Source organism: Bos javanicus, chromosome 16, assembly GCF_032452875.1.
Source record: "Bos javanicus breed banteng chromosome 16, ARS-OSU_banteng_1.0, whole genome shotgun sequence".
Taxonomy (NCBI): Eukaryota; Metazoa; Chordata; class Mammalia; order Artiodactyla; family Bovidae; genus Bos; species Bos javanicus.
Window position 1 is genome coordinate 31,226,317 of NC_083883.1, and position 25,115 is coordinate 31,251,431.

Sequence of the window (25,115 nt, forward strand, 5' to 3'; positions counted from 1 at the left end):
CTTCATGTCTCACCAGCTAGGGGTCTGGTATTTTTCCAGTAGTACTTCAATAGTCAAAGTGAAGTTTATTAGAAACTTTTAATGTTTCAGACATCACACTAGACTTTGAGGATGAATAAAACCTAAGATGTGATTTCTGCCATGGAGAAGCTTGGTGGGAGATTTTACATCCTCTCCAGACAGTAATAAAATATATCATGTATGCTGCATGAATGCTAAAAAGGCATAGAAGAGAGAGCAACTAACATACCTGCGGTTGTTGGTGTTGTTTGTAAACAGAGGAGTTAGACTGGATCTTGAAAGATGCTATGAGTTTGGTGAGCCAGGAGGAGGGTTGCTGATTAGTACCAGCAAGTCCAGGGACACGTGAAAGCACATGGCGTTTAAGGCAACAGTGAGGGCGCCAGGTAACCAGAGTGAGAAGCATGCAGGGAGGTGAGAATGGGGAAGCATCAGGACAGGGAGCTGAACATCAGTTGCCAGAAGGCAAAGGCCCTTTGGTAGGCAATGGAGCATCAGCGAAAGATTCTAAACAAGGAAATAAGAAAATCAGCCTTGGGTTTAGAAGATTTCTCTAGCAGCAGAGTGAAGTTGTATTTGAAGGAATGCCAGATAGAGGCAGAGCTAGGAGAGTCCTGTAGGGGCTGAAGTGAGTGAGGAAGGTCTCATCATTGACTCAATCTCCAGGTACTACCTGGAGAGTCCAGTGCCAGGAACTGCCCTCATCTCTGGGCCCTCACACTTCCATTCTATCTGGTTAAACCTACTTAGCTTTTTTTTCTAATGAGCCCTATTCAGACGTATCTTTAGCCTTAGATGCCACTTCTTAACAATTTACATCGCTCAGTGGAAGTTATAGGAAAGGCTTTCTAGCTAAGGCAGAAGTTGTCACCATTTCAATGTCTTCCTATCTCTGGCTATTCTATCCACTGTCCTAGTTTTTCTTGCCTGAATTCAATCTGTGTGTGATCTTGCCTCTGTTGCAGGAAAGTGAAAGAAAGTGAAAGTGAAGTCGCTCAGTCATGTCTGACTCTTTGCGACCCCATGGACTGTAGCCTATCAGGCTCCTCTGTCCATGGGATTTTCCAGGCAAGAGTGCTGGAGTAGATTGCCATTTCCTTCTCCAGGGAATCTTCCCGACCTAGGAATCGAACCCGGGTCTCCCGCATTGCAGGCAGATGCTTTACCGTCTGAGCAACCAGATAGGAAGGGGAACTCTTTTCTGGGCCAAGAGCGGGTTCTCATCTAGCCCTCAGAAAAGAATTATCCATAGGACAAAGCTAAAGCCCTTATTGGGAATGGGGCCCCGGGGAGGAGAGCAGCAGGGTAAGGGGATCCAGGAGAACTGCTCGGCCATGTGGCTGGCAGTCTTGGGTGTTGTGGTCATGGGGTTAGTTTCCAGGTGGTCTCTGGCCAGTCATCTTGCTTGGCCCATATTTGGCCTAACTCAGGGTCCTTCCTTGTGGCGTGAGCATCTCTCAGCTAAGATGGACTCCAGCATGAAGGATTCTGGGAGGTTAGTAAGACATATTATGGGGTGGTGTCTGTTCTCTCCTTTTGGCCCCTCCTGAATTCTCCCAGTTAGTTTTATGTGCCAGCACCAAGTTCCTTATCAGGAGGGACCTCCTGGTGTGAGACAGCTCATGCAAGTAGTTATCATTGTGCCTGGCCGAGGCCGGTGGTTTCTGTCAGTGGTTCCCTAGCGACTTGACTCTAGGACCTAAAGCTACAGAATATTTGAGCTGGGGGTGATCTTAGAAACCATTTAGTCCATTCCCTCCTCCTATGAGGGAAAAACTGACCATGTAGGAGACTCTCCAAAGCTCTCACAGTTTGGAGGCAGGACCAGAAGAACCCAGGTCAGATTCCCAGCCCAGACCTCACTGCATCATGTAACACCAACTCCCCTCTGCAGGGGCTCAGGCTGTAGCAGGCTCCCATAGCTCGACCTGCTGTGGCCGGGCAGAAGTGGCTTTCTGGGGGGAAATGCAACATGGGCTTTCACCTGAGGCCACTAAGTGTGACATCACACAAATCTCCAATAATAATAATAATAATGAGATCCAAAGAATTACCTATATTCCTGTGTTAGGTTAGCCTATGGCAAATCCTGTTTGGGTTAGATAAATTTCTTGGAAGTAGAGATTCAGAGTGGTGGCAGTTGTGGCAGCATAATTTAACCAACCAGTCCATTCTGAAGGAGATCAGCCCTGGGATTTCTTTGGAGGGAATGATGCTGAAGCTGAAACTCCAGTACTTTGGCCACCTCATGTAAGAGTTGACTCATTGGAAAAGACTCTGATGCTGGGAGGGATTGGGGGCAGGAGGAGAAGGGGATGACAGAGGATGAGATGGCTGGATGGCATCACTGACTCGATGGACGTGCGTCTGAGTGAACTCTGGGAGTTGGTGATGGACAGGGAGGTCTGGCGTGCTGCAATTCATGGGGTCACAAAGAGTCGGACATGACTGAGCGACTGAACTGAACTGAACTGAACTGAACTGATTTAACCTAGGCAGAACATTAGGTACTTTGAATGTTATGAACTTTTAATTAAGTTTCATTTATCACTGTTCTTAGAAAAGTAAGACTTCATTATTTTGTGATATAAAATTTGTGACAATTCAGAAAGAGATCATTTATTTTTATGTTTTCCACAAAGGAGTTGCTAATCAATTGCAAGAGTTAACAAGATTACTAGGAGCATATTTAGGTTAATAAGAGAACAATATTTTCAACCACAAATGCTTTAAAATCACCACTGGGGCTTCCTCAGTGGCTCAGATGGTAAAGAATCTGCCTGCAACACAGGAGACAAGATTCAATCCCTGAGTCAGAAAGATTCCCTGGACAAGGGGATGGCTACCCACTCCAGTATTCTTGCCTGGAGAATTCCATGGGCAGAGGAGTCTGGCAGGCTCCATGTGGTCACAAAGAGTCAGACATGACTGAGCAACTAACAGTTTCACTTTCATTTAAAGTCAGACAACTGTAGATACCAACTAAAATTTTTTTCAAGCTCCAGAAGCAGTTCCCCCAATATCCTACATGCAATGTATTAAACATTTCTTGTTGACTTAGCTCCAGTTACACTGTTCTCTCCAGAAGCATTTCACTGGGTGCCTACTATGTGTCAGGAGCTATGTTAGGATTTACTAGTCAACTCCCACCCTCAGGGATTTTGCAGTCTGGTTGAATTGCTCTTGTTTTTGTTGTTTAGCTGCTCAGTCATGTCCAATTCTGTGTGACCCCCATGGACTGTAGCCCACCAGGCTCCTCTGTCCATGGGTTTCTCCAGGCAAGAGTACTGGAGTGGGTTGCCGTTTCCAGGGGATCTTCCACACCCAGGGACTGAACCTGTGTCTCCTGCATTGGCAGGCAGATTAATTCTTTACCATCTGAGTCACCAGGGAAGCTCTGAAGTGCTCTAGGTACTTGAAAATAATAAAACTGAATTCCTTAAAAAAAAAAAAAAAAGCTTCTGATTTCACTAACTACAACAGGTTTCTCTATTTTCTTACTTGTCATTTCTTTGTTTCTTACTTATCTAAGTTATGAGGCTGTCTGGTACCTACAGAACTTTAACATTTATTTATTCATCCACTATATATTTACTGAGCATGTAATATATTCTACGAGGAGCTATAGCAGTGAAGTAAACAAAACTCCGTGCCTTCCTGAAGTTTGCATTACTTGTTTTACCACAGGTAAGAGATTTGCTATCCAGGATCAAGAAACCCGGAGGGCTAAAAGTAAGGGAGGACCAACAGCTGGGCTTTTATGTGGATGGTCTGCGGTCAGTGCCTTGTGAGAACTATGCCCAGATTGAAAGACTAATGGAACAGGGAGCAAAAATAAGGACCACAGCTTCAACCAACATGAATGCCAGCAGCAGCCGGTCTCACATGGTCATCACCATTCAGTTCAAGCAGGTAAGATTCAATTGGATGCCAATGTCCCCACCTCCCACCAAGGTCGTCAGGGGATGTGTTCCCAGTAGCATTATGGGCTGGTGAGTATTATGGAGTTTTTTAGATTTGATCTATGGATTAAGATAGCTATTTCCAAACATAGGCTATAGGGTCAGAAGCAGGAGAAAGTAAGACACTTGTCTTTTCCTGCCTCCCTCTTCCCACACCCATGCCCCACTCTGGCCTAAGTGATCCCATTACCAATAGAGGGTCGCTAGTAAGGTCCCAGAAATGCCCGTAGGGCTAAAGGCTGTTTTCCCTCAAGTAAATTATATACTTTGAGAAACAGGTTTTGACCCCCAATTTGATGAAATTTTGGAAATAGGAGAATGAGTCTGTGGTTTGTCGTGGGGAATTCCTATTAACAGTCCTTCTGTGCATCACCAATATAATGATGGTCAGCTTTCAGATCCATGAGGCTAGAGGACAACCAGATACTGAAGTGTCTTTCTGAAATTTGTAAGTCCAAGATAAAGCCTTTGAAACCACATCATCCATGTAATGCTCCACTAGCTAGAATCTTTGATAAGCTAAAGCACACTTTTCTCCTCCATTCTCCTTGGTTGGGAATGATGTAGGGAATGATAGCTACAATTATGGACAATTTGATTCAGAAATGGTTATCATAAAGCCTAGGTAAGCATGAGAGTTAGCTACAATATTACCACCTCCTTCTCCTAAGCCACAGCATTAGTAATAGATAAAATAGTAATAAATGAAGATTGTCCTGTTCTAGCCAGGATTGGTAGAAGAACACTAGACCATGTATGACTCCATTTACCAGCTCTGAAATTGTGGTAAATAACTTACCTTTCCTGAGTCACAGCTTCTTGTTCTGTAAAATGAAACAAATAGTTATCCTCATAGGAATGTTGGGAAGTTTAGATAAGATATTACATTTTAAAATTTTTGTTTATTTTATTTTTGGCTGGGCTGGATCTCCGTTGCTATGCAGGCTTTTCTCTGGTTGCAGTGAGCAGGGTCTGCTCTCTAGCTATAGTGCACAGGCTTCTCATTGAGATGGCTTCTCTTGCTGTGGATGATGGGCTCTAGAGAACAGGCTCTATAGTTGAGGCACATGGGCTTACTTGCCCCCTGACATGTGGGATCTTCCCACACCAGGGTTTAAACCCATGTCTCCTGCATTGGCAGGTAGACTCTTTACCACTGAGCCACCAGGGAAGCCCAAGATACTACATTTTAAAGAACTCTGTAAACTTCCCTGGTGACTCAGACGGTAAAGAATCCACCTACCATGCAGGAGATCTGGGTTCTATCCCTGAGTCAGGAAGATCCCCTGGAAAAGGGAATGGCTACCCAACTCCAGTATTCTTGCCTGAAGAATCCCATGGGACAGAGGAGCCTGGCAGATTACAGTTCATAGAGTTGCAAAAAGTTGGACACAACTGAGCAACTAAGCACACAAGTAAACTTTTAATTATTATTCACTTGATTTTACAATGTAGGTAAGATGTTACATTGATAGACTTTATATGAATGTAACATTCACTCTATGTGAATGTAACATTCACTCTATATTCATAGACTTTGTATGTACTATATTTACAATGAATATAAAGTGTTGCATTCATAGACTTTATATATGGTTTTCTGTGCTATTTTTTAATTTGGTATTTTAGAGGTAGGAGACAAAATTGACTGGATATAAACGAGCATACTCTGTTTATTGATGTCAGTAGCAATATTAGCACCTAACAGTGTATGCCAGGCATGATTAGAACCATTACATCTATTATACTTTCTCCTCATAACATCCCAATAATATGCTATCATCCTGATTTTACAACTGAGAAAAGTTAAATCATAGCTCAGAAAAGTTAAATCATTTGCTCACTGTTACATGACAGCAAGAGAACCTGTAGCGTTCTTTCTGCTACATGACTACACCATCCTGAAGAGTTACTTATTTTGCAGATTTCACATTATCTTTAAAATATTTATTGAGTGGGAAGTGGTTAGGACTCTGCACTTCCACTGAAGGCGGCACATGTTCAATCCCTGTCAGAGAACTAAGATCCCACATGCCACCTGACATGGCCAGAAAAAAAACAATGATTACAGAAATATTAGGACAATAGTTATGACCAACCTAGATAGCATATTGAAAAGCAGAGACATTACTTTACCAACAAAAGTCCGTCTAGTCAAGGTTATGGTTTTTCCAGTGGTCATGTATGGATGTGAGAGTTGGACTGTGAATAAAGCTGAGTACCGAAGAATTGATGCTTTTGAACTGTGGTGTTGGAGAAGACTCTTGAGAGTCCCTTGGACTGCAAGGAGATCCAACCAGTCCATTCTGAAGGAGATTAGCCCTGGGATTTCTTTGGAAGGAATGATGCTGAAGCTGAAACTCCAGTACTTTGGCCACCTCATGCGAAGAGTTGACTCATTGGAAAAGACTCTGATGCTGGGAGGGATTGGGGGCAGGAGGAGAAGGGGACGACACAGAATGAGATGGCTGGATGGCATCATCGACTCGATGGATGTGAGTCTGAGTGAACTCCGGGAGTTGGTGATGGACAGGGAGGCCTGGTATGCTGCAATTCATGGGATTACAAAGAGTCGGACACAACTGAGCGACTGAACTGAACTGAACTGAATACATAACTGGAAATAACGTTACAGAAGGGAAGGGGCAACTGAGATGTTTGGACCTAAGAATGTTATTGTAAAATGTCATCGTAAAGAGGATGGCATTTTAACTTGCAAATTTTATTATATCTTTTTTGAGTGTGAAATACAATTAGAAAAATATTTCAGAATGTAAATGTGAAATAGATTGACTTCTCATGTAACCTGCTACCCCACTAATAGCATTACTTGTGGTGCTTTCCTGCAGGTTTTCCCAGACAGAGGCCTCACCAAACAGTCCAGTATTAACTTGGTAGATTTAGCTGGAAGTGAAAGGCAGAAATCTTCAGGATCAGAAGGAGACAGACTGCGGGAAGGATCACGCGTTAACCTAAGTTTAACCAATTTAGGAAATGTCATCAGGTAAATAATCAGTGGACAGGTACTTATTCGTGCCATAAACATGACCTCAAATATCAAAATTTAGATTAATCATAACCCTTGGTTCATGACCAACTCGCATCATTGGTTTATTCCTGGTCCTCTCCTAGATTTTATTTTAAACTAATTAATTGCTTTTAGATGAAATAACAAACACTAATAAAACTACCACCAAATCCAAAAAACAGTTGGAGGTGATCACCATCTTGCTCCCCTTGGAGGTGACCTTCATCTTGAATTTTATGTTTTATGTATGTCCCTCCCGCCCCACATTCTTTCTCCCCTTCCTTGCTTCCCTCTTTCTTTCTTTTCTTATTTTATCACACGTGAATATTATATTCAGTAGCACTGATTTTTGAATTTTATAAAAGGGTAAAATATATTGTTTTCTGGATCTTGCATTTTTAAAGTTATTTAGATATAAATTATGTTATAGTAAAGTGCACAGATCTTGGAGAAGGAAATGGCAACCCACTCCAGTGTTCTTGCCTGGAGAATCCCAGGGAGGGGGGAGCCTGCTGGGCTGCTGTCTATGGGGTCGCACAGAGTCGGACATGACTGAAGCGACATAGCAGCAGCAGCAGCAGCACAGATCTTAAATGTTCAGCTCAATGGATTTTCATATATGTATATATCTATGTAATTAATGACTAGACTGAGATATAGTACATTTCTAAAACCCAGAAAACCCCCTCATGCCTTCTCCTTGGCTTTTAATCCCAGCAAAAGAAATTAACCTGTTATCAAAGATTTATTTTTGCCTAGCTGTATTGATTTTCATATAAATGCAATCACTTATATCAGATAATTGTCTTTTTTTTTAAATTTTATTTTATTTTTAAACTTTACAATATTGTATTAGTTTTGCCAAATATCGAAATGAATCCACCACAGGTATACCCACGTTCCCCATCCTAAACCCTCCTCCCTCCTCCCTCCCAGATCATTGTCTTTTATATCTGGCTTCATTCACTAAGGATTGTTTCTATGGGACTTATCCATGATGTTTTGCTTAGCAATTATTAGTTCTTTTTCATGTTATGTATTATTTCTTTGTAGGAATATACCATTATTTATCCTTTCTTCTATTTCATGGGCATTTAGTTTGTTTCCAGGTTTTAACTATTATGAATAAAGTTGTTACAAACATTCTTGCACATATAATTTGGGGGAAATAATTACTCATTTCTCTTAAGTATATACCCAGGAGTATAGTTTGTTTTTAGATTCAACATTATTAACAATATCCATCTATCTTATGTGTGGCTCTAGTTAATTTATTTCTGTTCTTTTACTAAACATTGTGTCTATGAGATTCATCCATATTGTTACAGTAGCAGTTGTTACAGCATCCATGTTATTACTTATTTTTCATTCTTATGTAGTCATCCATTGTGGGAATATGCCACAATTTATTCCTTCATTCTCATGTTAATTGTTAATTTGGTTGTTTCTAGGGGTTTTTTTTTGCTTTTACAAATAGTGCTACTATGAACATTCTCATAAAGTCACTGAGTATCAATATATTAAAGGATTTTTTGATATCGGCAACTGAAATTATTGTGCTTTATATATAATGTGTGTGAATACCTAATTTTTCAAGATGGTGATAAATTGTTCCCCAAAGTTGTTGGTCCAGTTAACACTCCCAGTGGCAATGTATAACATATCCCATTAATCCACATCTTTTCTAAGGCTTGATGTTGTCAGATTTCTTGACATTTACCAATTTACTCTGGGCTTCCGGGATAGCTCAGTTGGTGAAGAATCCGCCTGCAATGCAGGAGACCCTGATTCGTTTCCTGGGTTGGGAAAATCCCCTGGAGAAGGGATAGGCTACCCACTCCAGTATTCTTGTGCTTCCCTGGTAGCTCAGCTGGTAAAGAATCTGCTTGCAATGCTGGAGACCTGGGTTCTATCCCTGGTTTGGAAAGATCCCCTGGAGAAGGGAAAGGCCTGGAGAATTCCATGGACTGTACAGTCCATGGGGCCACAAAAAGTCGGAGATGACTGAGCGACTTTCACTTTCAAACATACTTTACTGTGGTCTTGAGAGTCCTGGTTACTAGCAAGCTTGAGCAACATTTTATTTCTTTTTTAGCAATATATTTTCTCTCAAAAATACCTGTTCTTATATTTTCTCCTTTATTCTATTTATTTATTGTCTTTTTCATTGATCTGTAGATGTTTTAAACATATTTTTATTACTCTTCTCTCAGGTATATATATCATAAGTATCTTTTCCCAGTTAGTAGATTGTGTTTTCACTTGTTAAAAGATGTCTATTGATAAGCAGAAGTTATGGTGTACGTTTTGCATTTTTTCATTTTCTGTGTCTTGTTTAAGAAAATTTGTACTTAAACCCTATCTATCTGGAGTTGATTTCTTTATATAGTATAAAGTAGGCATCCTTTTCATTACTTTTTCCTTACAGATTACCAATTTTTTTTGAGTCTCATTTGTTGAATAGTCTGTCCTCTCCCTGTGATCTTCTATGCTACCTCTGTCATATGTCAAAATTCAACATGTTTTTTTTTTTTTTAACTATTTCCTGGCTTTTTCGTCTGTTCAGTGGTCAAAGTCTGAAAATAATAAATGCTTCAACCTATTCATGGATAATGGGCTTCTCAGGTGGTATAGTGGTAAAGAATCCACCTGACAATGCAATAGATGCCAGAGACACAGGTTCCATCCCTGGTCAGGAAGATCCCCTGGAAAAGGAAATGGCAATCCACTCCTGTATTCTTGCCTGGAGAATCCCATGGACAGTGAAGCCTGGTGGGCTACAGTCCATGGGGTTGCAAAGAGTTAGACATAACTGAGCAACTGAGCACACACATCCTTGGATAATATGAAGATCTTCATCTTCCATATGTCATTGTTGACGTGTATTCTATTCTTTCAGTTCAGTTCAGTCGCTCAGTTGTGTCCAACTCTTTGCGACCCCATGAATCGCAGCACGCCAGGCCTCCCTGTCCATCACCAACTCCTGGAGTTCACTGAGACTCACGTCCATCGAGTCAGTGATGCCATCCAGCCATCTCATCCTCTGGCGTCCCCTTCTCCTCCTGTCCCCAATCCCAGCCAGCATCAGAGTCTTTTCCAATGAGTCAACTCTTCGCATGAGGTGGCCAAAGTACTGGAACTTCAGCTTCAGAGCTGCTATATAAAATCAGTTTCTTTCTGATTGAAATATTCTCTAGATTTTCCCTTAATGACCATTTGCTGACAGCAAATTTAGTTTTTGTTTGGTTTGAAATTTCTTATTTCAATTCATTTTTGAAAGATAATTTTGCTGGGTATATAATTCTAGATAAGTAGTTTTTTCTTTCAGCTTATTAATGATACCATTCTACTGTTTTCTGTTGTTGACCTAATTACTGTTCCACTGAAGACAATCTTTTTTCCCTAGCTGCTTTTAAGCTCTTCTTATTTGGTGTTCTCCAATTTAATTCTGTTGCATTTTATTTATCCTGCTTGGAATTTTTTAGTCTCCATAGCTCTATGATAGTGATTTTCATCAACACTAAAAAATTCTCAGTCATTATTTTTCACATATTGATTCTGCACATTTTTTTTTCTCCTTTCTCTCCTGGAACTTCAATTACCCTATTTGAATCTTCTTTTCCTGTCCTCCATGTCTCCTAACCTATCTTTCTGATTTTTCATCTCTATGTCTCCAGGCTGCAATCTAGATTTCTTCCGAAATCTAGTGAATCTCTAGTTCACTAATTAAATTATCACAGTGTCTACTGGTGAACTTAGTTTCATTGAGTTAGACAAGGCTGTGGTCCATGTGATCAGATTGGCTAGTGTGGGGCCATGACGTGTGGGGCCACCCAAGATGGACAGGTCATGGTGGAGAGGTCTGACAGAATGTGGTCCACTGGAGAAGGGAATGGCAAACCACTTCAGTATTCTTGCCTTGAGAACCCCATGAACAGTAAGAAAAGGCAAAATGGTAGGATACTGAAAGAGGAACTCCCCAGGTCGGTAGGTGCCCAATATGCTACAGGAGGTCAGTGGAGAAATAACTCCAGAAAGAATGAAAGGATGGTGATAGAAGCAAGGTCGAATGCTGTAAAGAGCAATATTGCATAGGAACCTGGAATGTTAGGTCCATGAATCAAGGCAAATGGGAAGTGGTCAAACAGGAGATGGCAAGAGTGAACATTGACATTCTAGGAATCAGCGAATGAAAATGGACTGGAATGGGTGAATTTAACTCAGATGACCATTATATCTACTACTGTGGGCAGGAATCCCTCAGAAGAAATGGAGTAGCCATCATGGTCAACAATAGAGTCCAAAATGCAGTACTTGTATGCAATCTCAAAAACGACAGAATGATCTCTGTTCATTTCCAAGGCAAACCATTCAATATCACAGTGATCCAAGCCTATGTCCCAACCAGTAATGCTGAAGAAGCTGAAGTTGAACAGTTCTATGAAGATCTACAAGACCTTTTAGAGCTAATACCCAAAAAAGATGTCCTTTTCATTATAGGGGACTGGAATGCAAAAGTAGAAAGTCAAGAAACACCTGGAGTAACAGGCAAATTTGGCCTTGGAGTACAGAATGAAGTAGGGCAAAGGCTAATAAAGTCTTGCCAAGAGAACGCACTGGTCATAGTAAATACCCTCTTCCAATAACACAAGAGAAGACTCTACACATGGACATCCCCAGATGGTCAACACCGAAATCAGATTGATTATATTCTGTGCTGCCAAAGATGGAGAAGCTCTATACAGTCAGCAAAAACAAGACTGGGAGCTGACTGTGGCTCAGATGATGAACTCCTTATTGCCAGATTCAGACTTAAATTGAAGAAAGTGGGGAAAACCACTAGACCATTCAGGTATGACCTAAATCAAATCCCTTATGATTATACAGTGGAAGTGACAAATAGATTTAAGGGAATAGATCTGATAGACAGAGAACCCAATGAACTATGGACGGAGGTCCGTGACATTGTATAGGAGACAGGGATCAAGACCATCCCCAAGAAAAAGAAATTCAAAAAAGCAAAATGGCTGTCTGGGGAGACCTTACAAATAGCTGTGAAAAGAAGAGAAGCGAAAAGCAAAGGAGAAAAGGAAAGATATAAGCATCTGAATGCAGAGTTCCAAAGAATAGCAAGAAGAGATAAGAAAGGCTTCCTCAGCGATCAATGCAAAGAAATAGAGGAAAACAACAGAATGGGAAAGACTAGAGATCTCTTCAAGAAAATTAGAGATACCAAGGGAATGTTTCATGCAGAGATGGGCTCGATAAAGGACAGAAATGGTATGGACCTAACAGAAGCAGAAGATATTAAGAAGAGATGGCAAGAATACACGGAAGAACTATACAAAAAAGATCTTCACGACCAAAATAATCACGATGGTGTGATCACTGACCTAGAGCCAGACATCCTGGAATGTAAAGTCAAGTGGGCCTTAGGAAGCATCACTACAAACAAAGCTAGTGGAGGTGATGGAATTCCAGTTGAGCTATTCCAAATCCTGAAAGATGATGCTGTGAAAGTGCTGCACTCAATATGCCAGCAAATTTGGAAAACTCAGCAGTGGCCACAGGACTGGAAAAGGTCAGTTTTCATTCCAGTCCCAAGGAAAGGCAATGCCAAAGAATGCTCAAACTACTGCACAGTTGCACTCATCCCACACTCTAGTAAAGTAATGCTCAAAATTCTCCAAGCCAGGCTTCAGCAATATGTGAACCGTGAACTTCCTGATGTTCAAGCTGGTTTTAGAAAAGGCAGAGGAACCAGAGATCAAATTGCCAACATCCGCTGGATCATGGAAAAAGCAAGAGAGTTCCAGAAAAACATCTATTTCTGCTTTATTGACTATGCCAAAGCCTTTGACTGTGTGGATCACAATAAACTGTGGGAAATTCTGCAAGAGATGGGAATACCAGACCACCTGATCTGCCTCTTGAGAAATTTGTATGCAGGTCAGGAAGCAACAGTTAGAACTGGACATGGAACAACAGACTGGTTCCAAATAGGAAAAGGAGTACATCAAGGCTGTATATTGTCACCCTGCTTATTTAACTTATATGCAGAGTACCTCATGAGAGTCTCTGGGCTGGAGGAAGCACAAGCTGGAATCAACATTGCCGGGAGAAATATCAATAACCTCAGATATGCAGATGACACCACCCTTATGGCAGAAAGTGAAGAGGAACTAAGAAGCCTCTTGATGAAAGTGAAAGAGGAGAGTGAAAAAGTTGGCTTAAAGCTCAACATTCATAAAATGAAGATCATGACACCTGGTCCCATCACTTCATGGGAAACAGATGGGGAAACAGTGGAAACAGTGTCAGACCTTATTTTTTTGGGCTCCCAAATCAGTGCAGATAGTGATTGCAGCCATGAAATTAAAAGACGCTTACTCCTTGGAAGGAAAGTTATGACCAACCTAGATAGCATATTAAAAACCAGAGACAGGTCGTCGCGGTGGCACCGGTGAGAGCAGGGCGCGGGGCTTAGAGTGCGGCCAGCAGGCGGACGGGAGGCGGCGGTCTCGCACCTGCAGTGGCGGAGAACGCAGGTGTTGTCCGTTGGGTGCGAGTCCGGTGAGCAAAATTTAAAAAAATAAATAAATAAATAAATAAATAAAAACCAGAGACATTACTTTGGCAACAAAAGTTCGTCTAGTCAAGGCTATGGTTTTTCCAGTGGTCATGTATGGATGTGAGAATTGGACTGTGAAGAAGGCTGAGCGCCGAAGAATTGATGCTTTTGAACTGTGGTGTTGGAGAAGACTCTTGAGAGTCCCTTGGACTGCAAGGAGATCCAACCAGTCCATCCTAAAGGAGACCAGTCCTGAGTGTTCATTGGAAGGACTGATGCTGAGGCTGAAACTCCAATAGTTTGGCCACCTCATGCGAAGAGCTGACTCATTGGAAAAGACCCTGATGCTGGGAGAGATTGGGGGCAAGAGGAGAAGGGGACGATAGAGGATGATGGCTGGATGGCATCACCGACTAGATGGACATGAGTCTGGGTGAACTCCGGGAGTTGGTGATGGACAGGGAGGCCTGGAATGCTGTAATTCATGGGGTCGCAAAGAGTCAGACACAACTGAGGGACTGAACTGAACTGAACTGTTGAACTTATCCATAGGGTTTTAAATTTCAATTGCTGTATCTAATCCTTTCTAGATGATCATTTTGTTTCTTTTCTAAACCTGGTAGCTTAATTTTTTTGGATTTCTTTTCTTTGTTTGTGGTTATAATTTATCAGAGATGGGATTTCCTCCCTCTTCCCCACTCCCTTCAATGCCAACACTGCTTCCTCTGAAGTACCCTGAGTGGCATTTATTTCTCATTCACTCTTACTTGATTCTGTAGCCTATCAGGTTCTAACTCTATGGGATCTTCCTAAGGCAGTATGAGAGAAAGACCAGAAAGGACTTAAATCTGCTCCCCTATCTGTCTCCACACTGCTAGCCTACCACCGTCTCCCTCGAGTCAAAACCCTTCTCTGTACAGACACAAAAAGACCCTTCTCTGCAGGCTCTGGGTTTTCTTCCCAAGGTTGACTATGTTAGTGCCCCAGATCTGGGCCTCCCTCTCTGTTATGGTTTCCCCGGAGTTGACCTTGGAGAGGGAGCCAGCTGCTTCTATCTTGCAATATGCCAGTATCTTTGTACAGAAGGTATATCAACTATTGGATGTTCTTTAATGTCATGTCTGGTATATGGGGTTGTCAAGGATATTTGAGGGGTGTTTCTGACTCATCCACAAAGAGGCAGATTTCTTTTTGATATATTTAAAACTTTTTATTGTTTTACATTTTCTTTTCATTTAGTGCTCTGGCTGATGCCGCCATGGGGAAGAAAGTCCTCCATGTTCCCTACAGAGACTCTGTACTGACCAAACTGCTCCAGTCAGCTCTGGGTGGGAACAGCAGAACTACTCTGGTAAAGTGGCTTTCCTACCACATCTTAGACTATTTAGACTCATGCAGCTGTCATGATTGCTGTTGCTATTATTATTAAAGTTATTCTTCACAAGAATCTTGTCAGTTCTTGACAAGATTCTCAGTTTCAGCACACTTACTGTGGAGCTTCATTTCCTTCCTTCAAGTGAAGATAATGATCTCGCCTTGAAACTGGGGTTGTGATGATTAAATGAAATATAATGAACAAGCTTTAAAAATTGCAAAGCTGGACAAAGATAAATGATTATTCATCAGGCCCTTATGCTCTAAATCATGGCCTCCAGATCCGTAGATTAGGAGCTACCCCGTGGGCAGTCACACTCCCTCCTGTTCACTCTCAGTGATCCTGCTCACCTCCAGCTCATCAAAAATTTTATTTTCTCATTTGAATTCTTATTCAATTCAGAACAGTTAAGCTGAAGTCAATACCAGATTTGTAACCATTTAGGTGGGTACTCAGTAATGATTTATTTATTAGTCTCTGCAGTGCCACCATTCAACTGTCATTTAAATTCCTGAGGAAATCTGTTGCGGACTCAGTGCTGAGGGTTGCATAGTACAGAGGTTAGCAGCACAGTTGTTCAAGTCAGGGCAGGTTCAGGTCCCAGCTCTGCCAGTTATGGGTGACCTTGGCACCTCAGTTTTCTGAATTGTAAAATTTAAACAAACCACAAGTTCCAAGATATTCCATGAATGTTAGCTGTGTAAAATCAATAATAACTATCTGCTCTGTGTTTAGTCGCTCAGTTGTGTCTGACTCTCTGTGACCCCATGCACTGTAGCCCACCAGGCTCCTCTGTCCATGGGGATTCTCTAGGCAAGAATACTGGAGTGGATTGTCATGTCCTGCTCTAGGGGATCTTCCCAACCCAAGGATCAAACCCAGGTCTCGTACATTGCAGAGGCATTCTTTACCATCTAAGCTACCAGGGAAGCCCAAGAATACTGGAGTGGGTAGCCTATCCCTTCTCCAGGGGATCTTCCTGACCCAGGAATCAAACTGGGATCTCTGGCATTGCAGGTAGATTCTTTACCAGCTGAGCTACCAGTGAAGCCCAACAATAGCTATATATCCTATATAAAAAAACAAAATCTGAAAAGGATATTTGTTTACAGATAGCAGCAATAAGTCCAGCTGACATCTGCTATGAGGAAACTTTATCAACACTAAGATATGCTGAAAGGTATGATTATGAATACTTATTATCTATAGTGGTTCTAAGTTCTAAATCTGGCAAATTCTTCTAGTACCCTTAAACTTGATGAGCTGGTGTCTTGGGAATGGGTCCAGAAAAAGGAAGAACAAAATGATCTGTGAGAGAAGAGAGAGAGAAATAAAATAAATAAGAGGAGACAGAAATAGGGGCTCAGGGCCCTCCTAGCCTGTCATTCAGTCACTGCAGTCCTGGATCGGGGAGGAGCCACAGGCTCAAATTCATGGGAGGATGCATTGAACCCACCCCTGAAGTGCTCAGTTCTCTGTCTCCCTGCATTTTTCTGTCAAATAACATGGCCATTCACAGATTCTCCTTTTGTCCTATGGGTCACAGGTAGAGAATAGTGGCAGGCAGGGAATTTTTGTGCTAATGATAAAGATGAGCGTGTAAGAGGCTCCCAAAGTTGGGAACCAGCCCTGGGCCCTGCCCCTTTCCCTCTGTTGTGTCTCATATCTCCAGGCCCCACACAGCAGGGCAGAGGTGGCTCCTCCCAGGGAGAGGCTGTCCACACACGTTCCTGCCTTCCCACTTGGCCCAGGAAGCAAGCCCACTTCTGGCAGTTTAGTCCTGGCAGGAGGCTATGGCCGAGCCGAGTTTCTGCTTTTCAAGGCAGGCAGAAGCCTGCTTCCCCTGACCCTTTTGGGAAAGTGAGGGTCTGGGGAGACGGAGGCTCTAACCAGGGGTTGGAACCCCATGGTGTCTCCACCCCTCCATCCCATTCAGCATGGCCGACATGGAGAATCCCCCTCTGCAGCTTTCCCGTCAGCTTCATTCAGGAGCTTGAAATTCTCGGCCAGTGTTCCAGGTGACTGGAGCTGGCATGTGAAATGAACCTGGTTCCTATTCTAATATGTCACTTGTCAGGTCTACGGGCCAGTGTGTCAGACAGAATCTGGCCCTACTCCCTCCGAGACCTGAACCTCCCTGCCCTTGGTGAGCTCACATGCTGAAGGAGGTGATACCACCCTCTCTGGGCTGAGTGAAGACTGTGTGAGACGGTTCAAGAACCGTTCCTGGCTAAGTTCTGCCTGGCATGGGGCTGAAGCTCAAAATAACAGTTGTTATGATGTCTCCAAGTAGTTCTCTTGGTTTTTCCTTGGCCTCTTCTCTAGGGAAAGGCCTTTGCATTTTAGGGACAAACCCTTGCATTCTCATTCATCACTGCCAGGCCTCAGTATCATTTTGCTTCATTTGTTTTTCTCTGTTTTCTTCCAACATCTGTGCTACAAACTCAGAACTTAGGTTGAATTTTGCCTTTAGTATTATGTGCTGTGCTGTGCTTAGTTGCTCAGTAGTGTCTGACTCTTTGCAACCCCATGGACTGTAGCCCTCCAGGCTCCTCTGTCCATAGGATTCTCCACGCAAGAATTCTGGAGTGGGTTGCTATGCCCGCCTCAGGGGATCTTCCCAACCCAGGGATCGAACCTAGGACTCCTGCACTGCAGGCAGCTTCTTTACAATCTGAGCAACCAGGGAAGCCCTTAGTATTATGTAGAATGTTCATTTCCTTCCCACTTGTCAATTCTAAACTGTTGCTAGCACTTTTTACATGAGAGACTATGTGATGCTGAGGAAGGAGAAAATGATCCCCAGGGGTCCTGGGCTCCAGGCCTGGATCTGTCGTGGACTCTGTGACTGGGAGCAAGCCTTGCAAACCCTATTCCTTAGGGAAAGAAGTAAGGGTGCCAGATGTAGCAAATGAAAATATAGGATGCCCAGCTACATTTGAGCTTCAGGTAAAGAACAAGTCATGTTTTAGCATAACTATGTCCCATGCAGCACTAGCCAGGAGTGAATGAGGACAGCGGTCCCCAGCCTTTTGGCACCAGGGACTAGTTTCATGCAAGACAGTTTTTCCAGGGACTGGGGGTCGAGAGGTGGGGGTGGGGAGCAAGGGTGGTTTGGGGATGAGTCAAGCACGTCACATTTATTGTGCACTTTATTTCTATTGTTATTATATCAGCTCCACCTCAGATCATCAGGCCTTGGATCCTGGAGGCTGGAGACCTTAACTAGGCCAAGTCCAAGCCCACTCCTGGCCTGGCACACTTGGCAGAGCCGTTGCTGGCAGCCTCCAGGGTTTGTGTTGTTACAGAAACAGTAGAGATTGAAGAGACTGTTTTCATTAACCAAGTCAGCCCAACGTGGGGAGTGTGTCTGGGGCCCAGAACACGTTGGGGGTGGTGGACTCCAGGCTTGGGCTGAGTCCACAAGAGGCTCGTGTGGACATGTGACACTTGTCATGTGACAAGGGGCTCATGTTTGAGCCCTGGATGTCACTGAGTCCCTTCTGGTCTTAGTGGTTTACTGGAAACTTACGCAGTGGAATCTCAAGTTACTAGGAAGTGAAAGGTTCCCATTTCGACCATTCGAGGCCAGTTTCCGGCCAGTCCTCTGGTAGTACTGCTCCAGCTGTGAAAGACCCAGGGCCTGAGTGTGTGTCCACCTTTGCACAGGGCTAAGAAGATCCGGAACAAAGCTGTTGTCAACACCTCCACCCTGATGAGGGAGTCCAGGGCAGAGAATGACAGACTGCTGCTCGGGTGTGGAAACTGCAGAATGGCAGGTAAACTGAGTCAGGAGTCAGCGCAGGTCCAAGGCAGCAGTCAGGAGGCTAGATGCAGGAGGGAGGGAGAGAGGGGAGTGGCCAAGCCCTGTTGCAGGGTCGGGGCTGCGGGGAGATAGGGGAGTGGGTGGTGTTGCGCTGGAAGGGCAGGGGCCAGGAGCCATTGTGTTTAGTCTGAGGGGAGCCCTAGGGCAGGCCAAGACATCCCTGGACCTTTCTTTGTCCAGGACATTTTGGCCTGAATGTAATTCTCATGCGATTGTATGAAATACTGGCCCTGGCCTCTTGAAATGGTCATTTTAGTCTCATTTTTTAATTGCCATTTTTATTTTGAGGCTGTTCTTTCCCCTGGGACTACTTTCTCCTTAACCAGATTTAAACAGTGGCCATACGGCATTTGTTCTGCTGATGGCCTCCTGTAGTTAAGTGATGTTTGGGGGCCCAAGAAGCACTAGCCCCTGAACCCTCTTCTAAGACTCTGCTCAGTGCTGGCTGCATGTTAGAGTCACCTGGTGACTGGGCACCACTCGGACCAATTACCCATCCCCAGGGCAGCAACTTGCCTTAGGATGGCTCCACTGGGCAGTTATTGAGAACCATTGCTTTGAGTGAAGGCCTTAGTTTTCCGTGTGGCAGCTTGAGTTGTGTGTAATTTTATGTGCGTTAACAATTTAGAATAGGATTTGTGAAAAGGGCAAAATATAAAACTGTTCAAGTAGAATTGGTAAAGGCGTTCAGTATCAAAAGAGCCAGACTGGACGGTTAGGAAGCCCTGTGCTCAGTTCTCTTAGCGGAGCGTGATGCATTGTCCTGCCCTCGGTACCTGTTCCCCCTCCCCAAGTTGGGCTCCCTCAAGTCACATGGGCTCTCTCTCTGGTGTTAGCGGCTCTTCCGACCCTAACACACGCAAACTTCATGGATGTTCCCCTTGAGGGCAGGTTGTTGCTACCTGGCATACCTCTGGGTTCCCATGTCCTTACTCAATAAGGCTTCAGCCTCAACTAGGAACTCCCTAAATTAGAGTCTGTGCCCATGTCTGGTCCAGGGTGACACTGATGGGTCACAAATCTCTACACCTGGACAAGCCAGATGTTGACCTAAATGTTGCATCTGATTCCCATTGTTCATAAGCATAGGCACAGAACTCATGAAAAACAAGGGAAGATAAATCTTTGATTCTTCCTAAATCCCCTGACTTGACAGGAATGCCCTGAAACTGTCTTGCATGCTCACACAATTGAAAAACATAATGTTGAGCTTCCTGTTCTTCTGATAAAGGACCTCTTTGCTCTGGTTTCCTATGAATTAAGGGGTGAACTTAGTCTTTTTTTAGTTTTTTAAAAAGATTTTTTATTGAAGTGTAGTTAATTTATAATGTTGTGTTAGTTTCAAGTGTATAGCAAAGGGATTCAGTTGTATATAGATAGATGAGTACATACATATAAATATACATAATTATTTTTCAGATTCCTTTCCATTATAGGTTATTATAAGATAGTGAGTATAGTTCCTTGTGTTATATAATATGCCCTTGTTGCTTATCTATTTTATATATAGTAATGTGTATCTATTAATCCCAAACTCCTAGTTTATCTCCCACCTCCATCCCCAGCTATCCCTTTTGATGATTATGTTTTTTTAAAATTTATTTTAATTGAGGCTAATTACTTTACAATATTGTGGTGTTTTTTGCCATACATTCACATGAATCCACCATGGGTGTACATGTGTTCCCCATCCTGAACCCCCCTCCCACCTCCCTCCCCATCCCATCCCTCAGGGTCATCCCAGTGCACCAGCCCTGAGCACCCTGTCTCATGCATTGAACCTGGACTGGCGATCTATTTCACATATGATAATACACATTTCAATGCTATTCTCTCAAATCATCCCACCCTCACCTTCTCCCACAGAGTCCAAAAGTCTCTTTTTTACATCTGTGTCTCTTTTGCTGTCTCGCATATAGGGTCATCATTACCATCTTTCTAAATTCCATATATATGCATTAGTATACTGTATTGGTGTTTTTCTTTCTGACTTACTTCTCTCTGTATAATAGGCTCCAGTTTCATCCACTTCGTTAGAACTGATTCAAATATATTCCTTTTTATAGCTGAGTAATACTCCATTGTGTATGTGTACCACAGCTTTCTTATCCATTCATCTGCCGATGGACATCTAGGTTGCTTCCATGTCCTAGCTATTGCAAACAGTGCTGCGATGAACATTGGGGTACACGTGTCTCTTTCAATTCTGGTTTCCTTGGTGTGTATGCCCAGCAGTGGGATTGCTGGGTCATATGGCAGTTTTATTTCCAGTTTTTTAAGGAATCTCCACACTGTTCTCCATAGTGGCTGTACTAGTTTGCATTCCCACCAACAGTGTAAGAGGGTTGCTTTTTCTCCTCACCCTCTCCAGCATTTATTGTTTGTAGATTTTTTGATAGCAGCCATTCTGACTGGTGTGAGATGGTACCTCATTGTGGTTTTTATTTGCATTTCTCTGATAATGAGTGATGTTGAGCATCTTTTCATGTGTTTGTCAGCCATCTATATGTCTTCTTTGGAGAAATGTCTATTTAGTTCTTTGGCCCATTTTTTGATTGGGTTGTTTATTTTTCTGAAATTGACCTGCAGGAGTTGCTTGAATATTTTTGAGATTAATTCTTTGTTAGTTGCTTCATTTACTATTATTTTCTCCCATTCTGAAGGCTGTCTTTTCACCTTGCTTATAGTTTCCTTAATTGTGCAAAAGCTTTTAAGTTTAATTAGGTCCCATTTGTTTATTTTTGCTTTTATTTCCAATTACTCTGGGAGGTGGGTCATAGAGGATGCTGCTATGATTTACATCAGGGAGTGTTTTGCTTATGTTTTCCTCTAGGAGTTTTATAGTTTCTGGTCTTACATTTAGAATTTTAATCCATTTTGAGTTTATTTTTGTGTATGGTTAGAAAGTGTTCTAGTTTCATTCTTTTACAAGTGATTGACCAGTTTTCCCCGCACCACTTGTTAAAGAGATTGTCTTTTCTCCATTGTATATTCCTGCCTCCTTTGTCAAATAGAAGGTGTCCATAGGTCCGTGGATTTATCTCTGGGCTTTCTATTTTGTTCCATTGATCTATATTTCTGTCTTTGTGCCAGTAACATATTGTCTTGATGACTGTAGCTTTGTAGTATAGCTTGAAGTCAGGCAAGTTGATTCCTCCAGTTCATTCTTCTTTCTCAATATTGCTTTGGCTATTCGAGGTTTTTTGTATTTCCATACAAATTGTGAAATTATTTGTTCTAGTTCTCTGAAAAATACTGTTGGTAGCTTGAATCTATAGATTGCTTTGGGTAGTATACTCATTTTCACTATATTGATTCTTCCAGTCCATGAACATGGTATATTTCTCCATCTATTTGTGTCACCTTTGATTTCTTTCATCAGTATTTTATAGGTCTTTTGTTTCTTTAGGTAACTTTATTCCTAAGTATTTTATTCTTTTTGTTGCAATTGTGAATGGAATTGTTTCCTTAATTTCTCTTTCTGTTTTCTCATTGTTAGTGTGTAGGAATGTAAGGGATTTCTGTATGTTAATTTTATATCCTGCAACTTTACTATATTCATTGATTAGCTCCAGTAATTTTCTGGTGGAGTCTTTAGGGTTTTCTATGTAGAGGATCATGTCATCTGCAAACAGTGAGAGTTTTACTTCTTCTTTCCCAATCTGGATTCCTTTTATTTCTTTTTCTTCTCTGATTATGGCTAAAACTATGGCTAAAACTTCCAAAATTATGTTGAATAGTAGTGGTGAGAGTGGGCATCCTTTTCTTTTTTCTGACTTTAGGGGAAATGTTTTCAGTTTTTCACCATTGAGGATAATGTTTGCTGTGGGTTTATCATATATGGCTTTTATTATGTTGAGGTATGTTCCTTCTATGCCTGCTTTCTGGAGGATTTTTGTCATAAATGGATGTTGAATTTTGTCAAAGGCTTTCTCTGAATCTATTGAGATAATCATATGTTTTTTATCTTTCAATTTGTTAATGTGGTGTACCACATTGATTGATTTGTGAATATTGAAGAATCCTTGCATCCCTGGGATAAAGCCCACTTGGTCATGATGGATGATCTTTTTAATATGTTGTTGGAATATATTCTATTATATAACAGAATAATATATTCTTTTTAATATGTTGTTGGAATATATTCTGTTATATAACAGAATAATATGTTCTGTCATAAAAATACCAACAGTATTTTTCATAGAACTAGAACAAATAATTTCATAATTTTTATGGAAATACAAAAAAACCTTGAATAGCCAAAGCAATCTGTTGGAATATGTTCTGTTTGCTAGAATTTTGTTAAGGATTTTTGCATCTATGTTCATCAGTGATATTGGCCTATAATTTTCTTTTTCTGTGGCATCTTTGTCTGGTTTTGGTATTAGGGTGATGGTGACTCTGTGGGAGAAGGCGAGGGTGGGATGATTTGAGAGAATAGCATTGCAACATGTGTGAAACAGATTGCCAGTCCAGGTTTGATTCATGAGACAGGATGCTCAGGGCTGGTGCAATGGGATGACCCAGAGGGATGGGATGGGGAGGAAGATGGGAGGAAGGTTCAGGATGGGGTTTAAATAAATTAGATTAAGGGAAAAAAAATAGAATGAGTTTGGAAGTTTACCTTCCTCTGCAATTTTCTGGAAGAATGACTATAAATTTGTTTTCTAATTCTGTGAGTCTGTTTTGTAAATAAGTTCAATTGTATCATTTTTTAAAGATTCCACATATAAGTGATACTATATGATATTAATATTTGTCTTTATGGTAATCTCTAGGTCCATGCATGTTGCTGCAAATGATGTTATTTTTTATGGCTGAGTAATATTCCCTTGTATATATGTACCACATCTTCTTTGTCCATTCCTCTGTTGATGGACATTTAGATTGCTTCCATGTCATGACTATTGTGTCTAGTGCTGCTATGAAGATCCTAGTCTTTACAGTACTTTCCAGACTCAGTTAGTGCAGTTCCATTTCCCACTCCTGCTGAGAGTCCCTTGTTTTGACTCAGAACAGAATGGCAACATTCTGTGCCTCACCTTTGACACTGCAAACCTTAAAGCTGTCCTTCAGTTGCTTAAAATACCTCCCTCCTTCCAGAGCTGCCAGCCTGTTTACTTGGGCCTCCCAGTGACCAGATGAGCTGGGCGAACCAACTGGAGAAGGCCCGGTGGGAATGGCAGCAGCAATATGTGGCCATCGCCAAGGTGAGCTCACCACCTCCACCTGCTGAGGCCGACTGCCTGGGAGGGGATGGGGCAGCCTTGCATCTTAACCAGACACTCAGTGATGCCTGGGCTGCTGACAGGTGGATAATTGGGTAATTGGATAGTATACCTATTATGTGTAATGTGTGATTGTGACAAATTGTGATATGTGACATATGACTTTAAATTATTGGCAGAGTTGGGGATAGAATGGCAGGACATGAAAAGGAAGGAAGCAGAGAGGCCTTGGTGCCTCTGATGCATGAGGCTGAGGATAGAATTCAAAGCTGTTGAAAATTAGAGGGATGGTATGGGGAGGGAGGAGGGAGGAGGGTTCAGGATGGGGAACACATGTATACCTGTGGCAGATTCATTTTGATATTTGGCAAAACTAATACAATTATGTAAAGTTTAAAAATAATAAAAAAAAGAAAATAATTCAAATTAAAAATGATATCTAGTTCTAAAAAAAAAAAAAAGAAAGAAAATTAGAATTTGGGGAGAATTTGAGGAATGTGATTGTCTTCTGGGGACTGTGTTGTGATCCTGAACCATGGATCTGGCATTCACTGCCAGCTCCGGATCATAAATGGGCTGTGATGTGAACTTTGTTCCTGGGCCAGGGAGATGCCTTCTCTGCCTTCTGTCAACACAACCCCTCCCATAACCTTACTCCCCAAAGCTATGGGGCTTTGGACAAGCTCCAGAGTCATGGGCCAGCCCTGGAGGACTTTAGCAGTGGTGGGAGGGATCCAGTCCATATTCCAGAAGGTTCCTGGAGCCAGAATAGATGGGAGCCTCAAGTGTTGGGAGTGGAGTGGGGGTGGAGGTCTGTGGCTGCAGGGGGTAAGGATGAGTTAGGGTCCAAGGACTTAGAGATGTGGGCATAATGTGGCTGCATATGTTAGAGAGAAATGCCAAGAAAATAACCTCCTCTGTAACCTGGGTTTGTGCCTCTTGGCTGCAAATGTCAAGAGGATCGATCCACAGTGAAGAACTTAGGACTCTTGTTTTGTGTAGATAGTTACAATCAGAAGGACTTTCATCCTCTTTATCAGAACTTCCAGATTCAAAGCTTTCCTTGTGCCCATATAGTTTATTCCAGTTCCGTTTGACTGTCAA

The 25,115-nt window shown here is 42.2% G+C and overlaps 1 protein-coding gene across 1 annotated transcript in view; it reads left to right on the forward strand.

Moving 5' to 3' along the window:
* The window catches only part of LOC133227664 (kinesin-like protein KIF28P), an 80,562-nt gene that overhangs the window by 23,261 nt on the left and 32,186 nt on the right, over positions 1-25,115 (forward strand). Inside the window, exons 5-10 of the mRNA XM_061382439.1 lie at positions 3,709-3,933; positions 6,833-6,987; positions 14,822-14,933; positions 16,070-16,137; positions 18,627-18,736; positions 23,887-23,993. Coding sequence (XP_061238423.1) covers positions 3,709-3,933; positions 6,833-6,987; positions 14,822-14,933; positions 16,070-16,137; positions 18,627-18,736; positions 23,887-23,993 — 777 coding nt within the window. The remainder of the gene's footprint in view (positions 1-3,708; positions 3,934-6,832; positions 6,988-14,821; positions 14,934-16,069; positions 16,138-18,626; positions 18,737-23,886; positions 23,994-25,115) is intronic.